General features: G+C 55.2%; 1 protein-coding gene across 4 annotated transcripts in view; it reads left to right on the top strand.

The window, feature by feature from the left end:
• Window positions 1-14,292, top strand: part of LOC116950595 (monocarboxylate transporter 2-like) — a 39,645-nt gene that overhangs the window by 5,996 nt on the left and 19,357 nt on the right. For 2 of the 4 annotated variants that reach the window (XM_032968496.2, XM_032968497.2), the window contains exon 2: window positions 7,932-8,162. In XM_032968496.2, the coding sequence (XP_032824387.1) occupies window positions 7,946-8,162 (217 nt within the window). In that variant the 5' untranslated portion in view covers window positions 7,932-7,945. Of the gene's footprint in view, window positions 1-6,328; window positions 6,584-7,387; window positions 7,407-7,931; window positions 8,163-14,292 lie in introns of those variants that run through there. The other 2 variants (XM_032968498.2, XM_076073146.1) reach the window with 2 other exon arrangements.

Genomic DNA, 14,292 nt, shown 5'->3' with positions numbered 1-14,292 from the left:
GTGTGTACCGTGTGTGTGTGTACCGTGTGTGTACCGTGTGTGTACCGTGTGTGTATGTACCGTGTGTGTGTGTACCGTGTGTGTGTGTACCGTGTGTGTGTACCGTGTATGTACCGTGTGTGTGTACCGTGTGTGTACCGTGTGTGTGTGTATGTACCGTGTGTGTGTACCGTGTGTGTGTGTATGTACCGTGTGTGTGTACAGTGTGTGTGTGTGTACCGTGTGTGTGTGTACCGTGTGTGTATGTACCGTGTGTGTGTACCGTGTATGTACCGTGTGTGTGTACCGTGTGTGTACCGTGTGTGTGTGTACCGTGTGTGTGTATGTACCGTGTGTGTGTGTACCGTGTGTGTGTGTACCGTGTGTGTACCGTGTGTGTGTGTACCGTGTGTGTATGTACCGTGTGTGTGTGTACCGTGTGTGTACCGTGTGTGTGTGTGTACCGTGTGTGTATGTACCGTGTGTGTGTGCACCGTGTGTGTGTGTACCGTGTGTGTACCGTGTGTGTGTGTGTACCGTGTGTGTGTGTACCGTGTGTGTACCGTGTGTGTGTGTACCGTGTGTGTACCGTGTGTGTACCGTGTGTGTATGTACCGTGTGTGTGTGTACCGTGTGTGTGTGTACCGTGTGTGTATGTACCGTGTGTGTACCGTGTGTGTGTGTACCGTGTGTGTACCGTGTGTGTATGTACCGTGTGTGTGTGTACCGTGTGTGTGTGTACCGTGTGTGTGTGTACCGTGTGTGTGTGTGTGTACCGTGTGTGTGTACCGTGTGTGTGTGTGTGTACCGTGTGTGTGTGTACCGTGTGTGTGTGTACCGTGTGTGTACCGTGTGTGTGTACCGTGTGTGTACCGTGTGTGTGTGTACCGTGTGTGTGTGTACCGTGTGTGTGTGTGTGTACCGTGTGTGTGTACCGTGTGTGTGTGTGTACCGTGTGTGTGTGTGTACCGTGTGTGTGTGTACCGTGTGTGTACCGTGTGTGTGTGTACCGTGTGTGTGTGTGTACCGTGTGTATGTGTATGTACCGTGTGTGTGTATGTACCGTGTGTGTACCGTGTGTGTGTGTATGTACCGTGTGTGTACCGTGTGTGTGTGTGTACCGTGTGTGTGTGTACCGTGTGTGTGTGTGTACCGTGTGTGTGTGTACCGTGTGTGTACCGTGTGTGTGTGTACCGTGTGTGTGTGTACCGTGTGTGTGTGTACCGTGTGTGTGTGTGTGTACCGTGTGTGTGTACCGTGTGTGTGTGTGTACCGTGTGTGTGTGTACCGTGTGTGTGTGTACCGTGTGTGTACCGTGTGTGTGTGTACCGTGTGTGTGTGTGTACCGTGTGTATGTGTATGTACCGTGTGTGTGTGTACCGTGTGTGTATGTACCGTGTGTGTACCGTGTGTGTGTGTGTACCGTGTGTGTGTGTGTACCGTGTGTGTGTACCGTGTGTGTGTGTACCGTGTGTGTACCGTGTGTGTGTGTACCGTGTGTGTGTGTGTACCGTGTGTGTGTGTACCGTGTGTGTGTTGAACTTATTTCGCCACCGCACGTCGCCAACCGTGGCTAATCGAGCTTCGAGCCACCCCATCGCCGTGGAAGTCCTTGTCCGTGGTTGGGTTCAAAATAGAACACCCGCGTGTCCTGTGGCCCCGGGATGGATTTTCGCGAGCACAAAGCGGACACCTCGCTTCAAACAAACAAACATCAACCGAGGCGCAATGTCCCCGGGCTGAGCGAGGATTCTTCCCTCGTGAAGCTCAGCGCACGTGTCGCTGACCCCCCACCCGCCCCACCTCGACGCACAACGCACGACTCGGAAGACGCAAAACAAATCGCGTTGCGGCAAAGCGCTCTTCCTCCGAGGCGAGCGAGCGGGAGGGAGTGGTACCTATTTTATCGACCCCCCCCCCCCCCCCCGGGAAGGACTGATGGGCTGAGTCAACCCCCGGCCAGTATTTGAACTCCGTAAGACCTTCCGCTTGGGCTGAGCCACCCAACACCTGCGCACGCTCGACGTGTACGAGCTGCTCTTGTGTGACCAACAGTGTGATTGGCTGCATGTGTGTTGAACTTCTTTCGCACCGTACGCGGCTCAACCGCACTAATCGGAGGCGATTGTCGGCGCAGCCAACCGTGAGGAGCGGCGGTGCAGGGGTTGGCGCGCGGCGCTACGAACCCGGCGACCCGAGTTCGATTCTGAGCTTTTAGCTTATTTTTCAGAAGCGACCTGGCCGAACACATGATAGCTCAACGAAGTGGCTCATCATCACGTGGACGTTTATAGCAGCCAAATAGCATAAAGGCATGTTTTGAAATGTGGAAGGAAAAAGGGAAGGACCCGGAGAAAAAAATCCATGCGACCACCGGGAGAGAGACATGCAAGCTGGAACCCACGACCTCCTGTATACCAGGCGAGGTAGTTAACATCTCGCCACCGCTGCGCCCTAAAACTACTGATGTGTACAAATATAGCGATGGATCTCTGCTGAGTGTTGTATTGTGATGCAATGATCTAAATGCATGATTCTAACAATCAAAATGTTGGAGTGCAAACTAAAATTTGAACTATTTCACCCACAGCGAAATTTCGATTTCCTGAACTCGGAGGTAGTCGAGTGCCTGACTCAACTGTTTTGAACTTTGCATTTTCTTTATTTTAGAAAAAAAAATGTTCCCCCCACCGGAGCAGTAGAAACTGCACGGACGTGGCCATCAGTTTCACGTTCCGAGTGGAAGTCACGTACGACGCTTTGAACGCAGAGTCCCTTCGAGCGGACGGCGCTGGGGAGGTCCCACCCGCGGTGGAACCGCGGAGCGGAGCGACATTTCCCCAGCATTTTGTGGAGTGCAGGAGGAGCCATCGGCATTTTCCAGAACTTTTTGTTTACTCTACCTGGGCGACCCGGGGGACTGACCGTGGTGTTAGGTCGGACAATCGCGCACCGTTTTGCATGTGAGCAGAGCAGGCGTAGTCCGGGTTTTGACGGTTGTACCCACCGTAGTGGTGGTGCATCGTAGTGTACAGCTCGTCGAGATGAGTCGATTGCCGCATCGCCAACCATCAACAGACTGAAAATGACTGCATCACGGACATCGTGCGAGAGCCGGGGTTCTATGGTACCCCGGGGTACCGCCATAAGGTTCAAATATCCCCCGTGTAGCCTTTGGGGCAAGTGCTGTTAGCGAGTAGCACCTATGGAGGCCGGCACGGCACGTGACGGGGTGGGTGGCCAGCACCACGCCTGGCCGCCTTTGTGTCCCCAGTAGCAATGTTTATTACACACCGCACTAGGGGAGGAGGCCCAGATAATCGTCACTGGTGTTGGTGGCCGTGAGCGGGATTCGAACTCGGGGGTCGCCGGGGTTCGTAGCGCAGCGCGCTAACCGCTGCACCGCCGCTCCCCCAGCAAAAATCTGGCCGCCGCCCGATGATGCCGATTGTAACTACGGTACTGGCGGAACGTCGTAAATGTTGTGGATTTTCTCTCCAACACACCGGTGTGATGTACTCGCAATGTTCTGTCCACGTGACAAACCTTACTAATTGGCTGTGTCGGGTGGTCGCGTGTTTAACGACACATTTATATTTACGCGATCTAAACCCCCCCGCCCCCCCCAAAAAAAAACATCTATTATTATGTTATGGAAAATACCACGGCGTGTCCAGCACCCGCCGATACACAAACGATCGCCGCTCGCAACGCGCGCCACCTCTGCGAGAGTCGACGAGGTTCGGTCGCTCACTTTGAACGGACAACGTGAGCGACGCTGCAAGGTCAAAGGAGGCCTTTTCGTTTGAAGCGAGCTGCCAAGTATTTCGCGTCGGTTTCAAAGTCGCGTGGCTGGAGCACAGCGAGGGGGCGAGGGGGTCGGCCGTCGTCTCGTTTGCGAAGCCCCGTTGCTTCGGACAATGGCGAGTGAATGTTTGCGTGCGGGCTCCGTGCGCTTCGTCACAGTTCTCATGAACACCCCCTTACCCCCCCCCCCTAAGTAAGCCCCCCCTTACCCAACCCCCCTTAAGCGCCCCCCACTAACCTCCCTCACCGCCCCCCCCCTTATCCCTCCCTAACCCCTCTCTAACCCCCCTTTCCCCCTAACCCTCCCCTTATCCAACCCCCCCCCCGACCCCCACCTCCCCAACCCCCACCTCCCATCCCTACCGATATGCATGGCCGTTTTCCAGCGGATTTGGGGGAAAGGATTCCGCGATTAATATTAGCGCTGTGTGTAAACTCGTTCACGCACGTAGGCGCTTGGCATGCGCGCTCGTTTATAAACCCCGCGCTCCCAGCAACTCTCACACGGGAAAGCTATATTTATTTCTGATTTTACCAGGTAAGGGTCCCATTGAGCAATGTAGTTGTACGGTAGCTCTCTTTTCAGAAGCGACGTGGCTGCAACAGATGATAACTCAAGGAAGATGGCTCATCGTGTGGAAATGTACAAGCAGGCAAATACTCTAAACGCACGTTGGTTATAAATGTGGAGGGGAAAAACCGGAGTGCCAGGAGAAAAATCCACGCGACCACAGGGAGAGTGAACACGCAAATTCCAAATACACAACAGGCATCAGCGTCGGGGTCGAACCCACGACTTTCTGAATACCAGGCGAGGTAGGTACACATCTTGCCACAAAGGCGCCCAATGCACTCGGCCTCACCTATGAGTAATAGAGGCGACACGACATACTGTGGATTTTCAAAAAGATCTGAGCGTGTGGGAGGGTTGGGAGATGGGTCAGGTTGACGCAGCTTCAGGTGTGATGGGAGTCCGCGACTCTCGCACCACCGCTCGCTGACGGAGCGATGGAATTCGCAATCCTCGTAGCCCAGAATCACCGCACCTCCTGCCAGTTTTTTTCGGTTGTCGAGTTCAAACACGTCGCAAGGGTTTAAGTGTGGTCTAGTTTGTGGGATCAGATGCGTGATGATCCCAATGGTAGTCTAATTCGGTTAATCGTACGAATAAAAGCCTGTACAAAACTAAGAGTTATTTTATGCAGCTACACGGCCGTGAGCCGGGGCTATGTGAACTCGTTTTTAATACGCAGCAAGCTCAAGGCTCAATAACTTTCAATGTTTAGAACACTTTTTTTTTTACAAATTAAAATATTCGCAGCTTTCCAAAATGCAAATATTCAGAGTACACGAGGGGCAAGAGAGCATATCACGGTTTCAAATGTAAAGTGTTTATCCCACCGTGAAATGCCAACCCCAGTGTTCTGATGGGAAGTGACCGCATTCGACTGAATTAAAAAGGAGCATCTGCAACAGGATGAGAGGAGGGCCCAGAGATGGGGTCTGGAAGGCTGCCACCTCGGGTACGGGGAGCGAGAGATCGAGTCGTCGCCACCTTTTCCACACCGAGCAAACCTGCACTCGTGTCTCCGTCGGTCTGGGCTCGTCAACACTGTCCGGTGATAACGTTCACCACAAAACCAGTCGTGGATCTCAAATGCATTCCTGCCACCCGGACACAGATGCGAATTTCCCAGACTGTGCGGATTTGACCCAGATTATTTTTGCCTAGTCTTGCCATCGCCTCCTGGAGTGGAGCAATTAGACAATTAGCCTTGGGCTCTTCGGTGTAGTAATTAGCATGCCCACAACAAGTTAACTACAGAGTTAAAGAACCGGGCTTCCAAGAGGCCTGGTTAATAGTACAGGGCACGATATGGCTTCTCACCGCACGCCCTTGCTGCTGAAAGAAATGGGTTGAGATGGAGCCTTAACCATTCCACTGAACCAAGGCAGTGAGGTGACAGAGAGAGAGGACACACGCCTATCCTGTCAGTAGACGGTGGAACATGGCACCTCCGATTAGCACGGTTGGCTAACGTACAGTGAGAAATACATTAATACGAAGAAGTGCGATTCGGTGAAAAATGTCAAAGAAAGTCAGGGTGCAGAAACCCAATTGACTCTACCCATCATCAAGAGGGCGCTGAGTCGTCAGACGTGGGAGCAATACTGTGCCGCTCGCCACCCAGGTGTGCTGTGTGACAAGCGACCCCGATTAGTATAGGGCCAAATGATCGCCTTCCTCCAGGTCAGGCTCCTCACCAGACTTGTCCGTCTACAAAGAGCCACCGGCTGCCTTCCCGGAGCCCCGTGCTCGCTCCGACCTCGGAGTCTGCTCTCACGATGCTCCCCGAGCGTCTTCTCAGACGTCGCCGCTTCTCAGTCCTCTCTCTCCAATAAATCTGCACGGCAATGCGGGTCGCGGACACCGCAAACTGAGAGCGGGACGGTGAGGGCTGGGAGGTGCCGCTGCCGCGCGGCGTGTGCGTCCCACGTGTTACGGGTGGCTTCTGGTCGCCCCACGTCGCGCTGCGTGTGTGTGTGCGTGACGCGGTGCAGAGGCACCCAGAGACATGGGAGCTTCAAGCAGCACGAACCATGATCCACACTGCGGAAGGCCACTCCCCTTAACCGTGATTTGTTCATCCGCGCCACGTCCCCCTCCCTTCAAACCGCGGATGATCGGGCCTCCGTCGGCGTGGGGCACGAGATAGCCGTGAAAATGAGCGTAGTCATACGTTTTGTGTGTCGGTGACGAGCGGTGGCGAGCATCAGGCAGCGACTGTCAAGAGCTGTAAGAGATAATAATGAACACGTTTCCTGATTTCAGCAAGGCTACGAGGGCTCAGAGGGAAAGAGGCGATGGAGGGAGGCAATTCCAAAGTTGAGCAATGCGAGGGGAGGAACAGAGAGAGAAAGTGAGAGCGGGGGGGGTGTTGTGACCTACAGTGCCGTTTGTTGCTGGGTGATTGCCACGTGGAGGTCTTTGGGCCCGTGCCCAGCAACTGTGCTTAAAAAAAAATCAGCACGGATTTCTTATTTCCGCACTGCAGGATCGTGAGAGATGGCGGCAGCTTAGGGGAGCCTTCATCCAGCAGTGGATTGACTGTGGCCGGTGATGATGATGGTGATTTCTCAGTTCTGGTGACTCCGCACCAACCTGTGGAGCGGAGGGACGCGGGCCAGCGGGTAGCGCGTTTGCCGCTCGTTGCAGGGGTTCTCGGTTCGAACCCAGCAGGCTGCCCTGGTTATGGCTGCGTATGCGTCAACCGTAAAATGCTGCTACACGCCGTCTGCTTCACAATCGATGTTAAAGATTCCGTGATGTAGGCTATTGTGTCCCAGTGTCACATTCAAAATTTTCCCAAATTCCAAAAACGAAAAGGAAGATTATTCAAGTTGGTTACACACAGCAGCAATAATCATTTCCCCCCTCCTGGCAGACTAATGTCCCGATTACAGGCGAGGCGCTGGGTCACAATGTGCCCACAGGGAATGGCTGCCTCGGAGGCGGAGTGGGGGGTCGCGCTTTCACCCGTGCTGCGACGAGGTGCGACGACGTAGAGCGCTCGGAGACGCCCGGGCGGCGATGCGTCGAAAACCACTCCACGCGTAACGTACGTGCGTACGTATGCTGGACTTATTTTGCACTGTACGTAGCCAAGCGTGCTAAGCGGAGGTGCGCCGGGGAAGGAGAACTAAGCTAAATATAAAAAAAGCAGTTCTAAAGAAATGAGTTTTCAATCTTCATGATTTAAAAGTGCACAGCTCCAGTGGCTTCCTAATATCAGGAGAGCGTTCCAGACGGCCGCAGAAGCGCATCTGAGAGCGCGCGATGCGGCGACCGTCTTTGTTCAATGGCCAGCAGCCAAAAGACGCTGATGCGCTGATCACCGGCGTCCGCGCGATGGTTTATTGTTCCTTGGACGCGATCAGCCAAGGTGGTATTGTGGTTCACTCGCGGCGAGCACTTTGTGCGTGTGACGAGCGCGACCTCGCAACGTGTTCGTTCGGAAACCGGGAGGAAAAGCAGCTCGGCGAGCACCGGACGGACACGTCGTCGATCTCGCAGCGCCCGTCACGACACGTGCCAGAGAGTTTTTGTGACGCCAGCGTCGTGTCCCTCCCCGTGCCGCGTGCAGCTCCCGCCGTCGCGATGCCAGCGCCGGTGAACGTGAAGCTGGACTACGTCCCGCCCGACGGGGGCTGGGGCTGGGCCGTCCTCGTCGGCTCCTTCATCTCCATCGGCTTCTCGTACGCCTTCCCCAAGGCCATCACCGTCTTCTACAAGGAGATCCAGGAGGTGTTTGATGCCTCCTACAGCGAGATCGCGTGGATCTCCTCCATCATGCTGGCCATCATGTACGCGGGCGGTGAGTCTCGCCACGCGCCGGGCCCGGTCGGGGGGCACGCGCCTGGCCGGCGTAAGTCCGTTAAATGCGGCCAAGTTTCCCGTCGTCAAATTCTTGCCGTTGCCGCTGGTCTGGCGTTCGCTCAAACGTGCGGTGGCAAGCCGCCTCGCGGGGCGCGAGCGCGATGGGCATTGGCTGCGGTGTTGGGAGGTGGCGGTGCGATCCACGCAGATCTCGGGGCGAATTCATCGCGATCGCCCGTGGCTTAGACGAAAGGTGTAATTTGTGCACACGGACAAGGACAATGGGATCCACATGAAATCGTACGAGAGGAAATTTCCACTGCACACATCGGAATGTTAAGTCTCTCCACAACGTAAGCTTCATGTAAAGCGTTTTGAGGCTTTGTGCGAAATGCGCTGTTGTATAAAACCGAGATTATTATTTTGGGAGGAAACCACGGAGACAACCCATGCAGCACAGGGGGAGAGAAACACACAAACTGCCGAGCCGGGAATCGAACCCTCGCTATTGTTGGTGAATTGGCATCGTCGGCGTCGAGCGGTGCCCGCGGCAGCCTGGCTCGTAGAGGATGAGGCCGGACAAGGTGGAGGACAAGGTGGAGGACAAGGTGGAGGACAAGGTGGAGGACAAGGTGGAGGACAAGGTGGAGGAGGGAGCCCAGCGCGAAGGCTGTGGCGGGCACAGCACGTGCTGTGCCCCCGTCGCCCCGGGACGTTCTGTGCCCTTCCCGCACGCTGACGCCCGCAGTCCGCCGTCAGGTTTCCGCCTTCTCAAATTGCTGGACGCCAACACGGAGTCGCACAATTGCGTCAATCCCGATGATGCAACGGCGTCCCAAACGAACGGCTCCGTAAATAGCAGCGCAGCACCTCCCCCCCCGCCCCGCCCCCCCGGTCCCGTTCCCCTTGCTCCGCACGTGCTGCCTCGGAGGAATTTGTCCGTGACAGCCCCAGTGCAGTCGCCCGTCGTGGGGACCGGCGGTGCAGCGGTTAGCGCGCTACGCCGCGCTGCGAACCTGGCGACCCAAGTTCGATTTCCGCTCACGGCCAACACCACAGTGAGGATTATCTGCACCGGTCCTGGGCCTCCCCTTAGGTAGACTCAGTCTCAAATGAGCACCCGGCACGATGTGTAAACATCGATACGAGGGTGACAAAGACGGCCGGGAGTGGTGCTGGCCGCCCACCCCCTCGCGTGCCATGCCGGCCTTCATAAGTGCCCGCGAAAAGCACTTGCCCCAACAGTCTGTCTAGGCCATGCGGGGGATCTTTGCAGTCACCCGTGACAGCCCCAGTACAGTCGCCGACGCCAGTGCGGTTTAAACGCTCCCGCGTACTGCCAGGGTGAAACGTAAATATCCACGTTTCCTTTCTTTGTGTCAGGCGAATATCTGACGAGAGTGCGGAGCGACGAGAGTGTGGCAACGCACGACTCTTCACTCCGGAGAGCCCCAACGTTGCGTCAAATGAAGCGCACCAGCTCCAGTGTTACAATCCTCGGGATCGTGAAATGCAGCGGCGTCCTCGAACACGATAAGCGTTCTGTGAAACGCCGGGTGTTGAAATGATTGAAACGACGATTGACGTGGGTCACGCGAGGACACTCCTTTCGGCGTTGGCCCACCAGGGAGGGGGGGGGGCGAACCACGTGGCCCTCCCCCCACGCAGACCCGTGACAAATGTTTAAAATTATCCCCCCCGTCCCTGTGTGGATTTCTTCCAGGTACTACTGTACTCCAGTTTCCTCCCGCAAGTAAAGCGCAGTCTTAGTCACGAGATAACGGTTGGTGGATTGCCACAAGATGGGGGGGGGGGGGGGGTTGGTGGATTTGGGGTTGTGAATCGTTATCGGCTGCTGCTATCAGCAGCGTCATTTTAATTGTCGCTATCTTCACCACCACCATCATCATCTTTGTCATCATTTTCATAACTGGCAACATTGTTTGTAACGAGCGCTAAAGCCGCCTTTGACTTAGCGCTACCATCGGCTTTGGGCATCTCACTCGTTGGGAAGAAAACAACAGGGCTCTTTACCAATGGGAATTGCACGTTCATGAGCGTTTCGCTTGAGGTTTCATGGCATTTAGGACTTGCAGCTGAACTCGCCCTACGAGTAACCGTGGCCATACCTTTGCGGGCCCACACCCAACACGTGGGATTTTATATTGTTTTAGGTGTGAGCATAAACTTGACGACAGCTGTAGCCCTCGTAAAAAATCATCATAATCATCATCGTCGTCAATCGGAATGGCTTTTTCCATTAAATACAAAAAATGAGGGATGCTTTTCGGACATTCCAACTCGACTCATCACCTAAAAACATACACCACCGGTGTCACCTTTTTCGCAAAAAAAAGGTAATTATAAAGGACATAAACGTAGAAAAATATATTTCATAAATAATTAATTTGCACCAATTTTTTTGTATGCACCTCTTGAGGGAACTTGCCAAAAGATCATCCATCTGCGTGTTGGAATGACCGTCAAGGGCGTTCCTGCTGCCACTCTTGGGCACTGTCACGGGCGTTCCTGCTGCCACTCTTGGGCACTGTCACGGGCGGATGATGCAGCATTCCCACGGTGGCTCTTCTTTGATCTCGCGGCGCGTGCCGCGGATGAAGTTCAATGAACGCAGAAGTTCGGTGTCTTCCCGAGTGGCGGTTTGTTTTCTTTACACACACCGCGCCAGGTACTCATTTGAGCCCGAGTCGACCTAGGGGAGGCCCAGATATTTGTCACCGATGTTGACCGGAAGCAGGAATCGAACGCGGGTCCCTGGGTTCGTAGGGCAGCGGGCTCACCGCTACGCTACCGCTCCCCGCTTTCACAAAGATCCCCTGTGTGGCCTTACCAGACTGTTGGGGCAAGTGCTGTTAGCGAGCACCTATGAAGGCCGACACAGCACACGAGGGGGTGGGTGGCCAGAACCACGCCTGGCCGCCTTTGTCTCCCCAGTGACGATGTTTACGCACCACACCAGGTACTCATTTGAGGCTGAGTCGACCTCGGGGAGGCCCAGGGCCGGTTCAGATGATCGTCACTGCTGTTGGCCGTGAGCGGGAATCGAACGCGGGTCTCCGAGTTCATAGCGCGGTGGGCGAACCACTACACTACCGCTCCCACACACACACACACATTCTCGTGTGCACTCCCACACACACTCGTGTGCACTCCCACACACACTCGTGTGCACTCCCACACACACTCGTGTGCACTCCCACACACACACACACTCGTGTGCCAGTTGCCCGAGTGGGGCGGGCACTCGGCTGGTATCCGTCCGCGTCGCTGGGCGGGCTTCGCAAACACACAAGCCGTGTCAGCGGTGTCAGCGGCGGCGCATCTCAAAGTCACGCCAAGGTCTTTTGTTCCTCCGACCGAGCTGCAACGTGAGCCCTCTGCGCGTGACTACTGTAGCAGATTGATACAGTGGATGTTTGCGTTGCGAGGTGATGCACAAGGTTATTTGCTGCGTGCTTTTCCTCGCTACAGTCTCCTCCTCCTCCTCATTGTTATCACCAAGTTTACTTTTCCTCGAGCACCCCCCAGCTGGTCTGGCCCGACCTCACCCCCCGGACCACTCCGTCTGGACGGCGGTGAGACGCGTGGCCACGTTGCCGTCTGTCCCATCGACCGACTCGCAACACTTAAGGCGAACCTCTCTGCGCCTTCTGAATGGAACCAAGCTGCGTGGACGTCGCCAAGGATCCGGGATCGGCCGCCATTTGATAAACGAGGCCGTAGGGGCGCGGATTGTCACGTGCCTCTCTCACGGTGGCCAAGGCGAGGTGAAATCGAGTTAAGAATCTAGTCGTAAAAAAATAAAAATTCCCTTTGATCAGGCTGTAAGCAAGGTGTCACCTATAAAAAACCATAGTCCAAGACTCACCCCTTACCCCACGTGACAGGCGGAACAGTGCACAGCGAACCACACGTACAACACCGGTTGTGGGTGCTGCAGTTAGGGCCGTTAAAATAAAATAAAAATTCTGCACATTGTGCTCGAATCTCGCGAAGCAGGGAGGTGAACTCGCGGGGTCGGCCGAGGGTTCCCGTCGCCCGGGCGCTCCAAACGCCTCCGCCCTCCACTCTCAAACGTCGCCGTGCCTCCACGCTGCCAACTGGACGGCCACTTTCAAACAAAAAAAAGTTCATGGGCACAACGTGATCACTCGCCCTGGTTTAAAAAAAAGGAAAAACCCATACGCTTCGAGCGTTGCGTTTATTTAAAGAGGTGAAGAGACGCCTGCCTAATGTGCGAGTACCACCACCACCACCACCCAGTCATCGTTAATTAAAGCCCTTAAGTGCTCTCCGTAAGCCATCGTGGAAAGTTGTTCCATCAGCACTTGGCAGACGGCCCCCAACGTCGCTAAAATAGGTTGCAGATATCGTGGGCGGGTGGGTGGCAGAGTCCACAGTCCCTGCAGCGGCGGAAGCACAAAGCGCTTTGCCCACCACCTTTGAACCCTGGTCCCGGCTTGCGCTTGCACCAATGCGCAGCGCTTCACCGTCTAATCCCACGCGAGATTGCAACTGGGACGTTCTCTTTGGCGTGTAAAATCAAAAGGAAGTCAAGAGTTGATTTCGCGTAGCCAAGGTGGGAGCCCAAGCGACGGGGGGGGGGGGGGTGTCACCAAACAGCAATGAAGGAAAGATAAAAATAGTCGAATGATTAAACCATAATCTCAACTTGTAACGTGACGCAAGGAGAGAGAGCCACGCGGGGACGTGAGGGGGAACTGCAGACGAGCGGGAAAGGCAGCAATCAGGCACAATACTTGCCCAAGCTCTGTTGTCCTGTAAACATGGTATGAATCCAGATCAGCTGGAGAAAACCCCCACGCGCGGGGGGGGGGGGGGGAACACTCTACCCCATACAGATGGAACAGATTGGGAAGTCTGCATTTTTTGCGGCCCTGCATTTAAGGTGACATTTGCGCGATGATGCACCAACTCTCGCCCCCACAGTGCTGGATTACAACAGGCCACGTGCACAAGCCACCTCCGCCCCGGCGAATTTGCTCCGAATTACGCTCGCGCGCACTTCCCGGGCCGCGGGTGCTAGCGCCGTGGCGATTGCCGCTACGAAACGCCGCCCGTGCAGTCCTTCGCACGCACGCGACGCGCCCCGTGGTCACCTGAGGTCACCTGCTCACGGCAGCTCACCTCCCCGCCTGGAGGGTGTTGACGTCCCGTGGAGTCTGGAGCGTTGTTTTTAAAATTGCGGTTGGTTTAAAAACAAGCGGTTTGATCCATTGCCAGCACGGTTGGCTACGTATGGCGCGAAAGAAGTTCAACGTACATACGCGCTGATAGTCAATTTTCTCTTGGTGACGCAATTCAGTCGAGCAAATGAGACTATTCTGGTCTGTTGAGTTTTCTCGTGGTTTAGCCAATAGAAGCCGACTTGAAACTTGACTTCTGTAAGGAAAATCTGGGTCTCCTATTTACATGGCAAGCGTGGTTCATCGTTATCAGCCATCATCAATCCACTGCTGGATAAATGCTACCCCAGGCCATCACCGTCTCTCTCACGATCCCACGGCGTACTAATAACAAACACGCTCGACCCCCACACACGAGCCGATGTTATCGCTCCGTCTCCGCGCTTGACATCCTCTCGTCGACACATTTTATCCCTTGGCTGCACACTCCGTGACGTGTTCCCTACCCAAGCCCACGTTTCTTAACACTTGTAATTCCATTATTAACCCACGCGTGTTCTCCCATCCGCGTGTTCCCCTTTCAGACTCTCTCGGCGCAATTCCAAGCCCGCGCCTTTCCAGGCTTTTTTTGCACTCACTTTCTTTTTGGCCGTATTTGTTCGGTCGACGACCAACGGTTGTTTCTGAACCGCACTTCACAGCAGGCACCACGTGCGCCCGTGCGTTGAACTTCTTCCGCGTCGGCCGCAAGTAGCCGGTCACGCTCATCGGAGCCACGCGTCGATTTAAAGATGTGCCCCCCCCCCCTCTGGGGCAACACTGCTAGGTTACTTTTCGTCATCGAGTTCTGATTCGAGTCCTCGACGCTGCTCTCATCCGCTTCTCTTGTCGTTTTGTTCACGGCGGACGCCACCAACGCCCCCCCCCCCCCGTCTGTACTCTGCTGCGTTACCTTCCGGT

The sequence above is a fragment of the Petromyzon marinus genome, chromosome 40, assembly GCF_048934315.1.
Source record: "Petromyzon marinus isolate PM22_M1 ecotype Great Lakes invasive population chromosome 40, UKy_Petmar_22M1.pri1.0, whole genome shotgun sequence".
Taxonomy (NCBI): Eukaryota; Metazoa; Chordata; class Hyperoartia; order Petromyzontiformes; family Petromyzontidae; genus Petromyzon; species Petromyzon marinus.
Note: the sequence above shows the minus strand (reverse complement) of the source record. Positions and strands in the feature narration are given on the sequence as shown.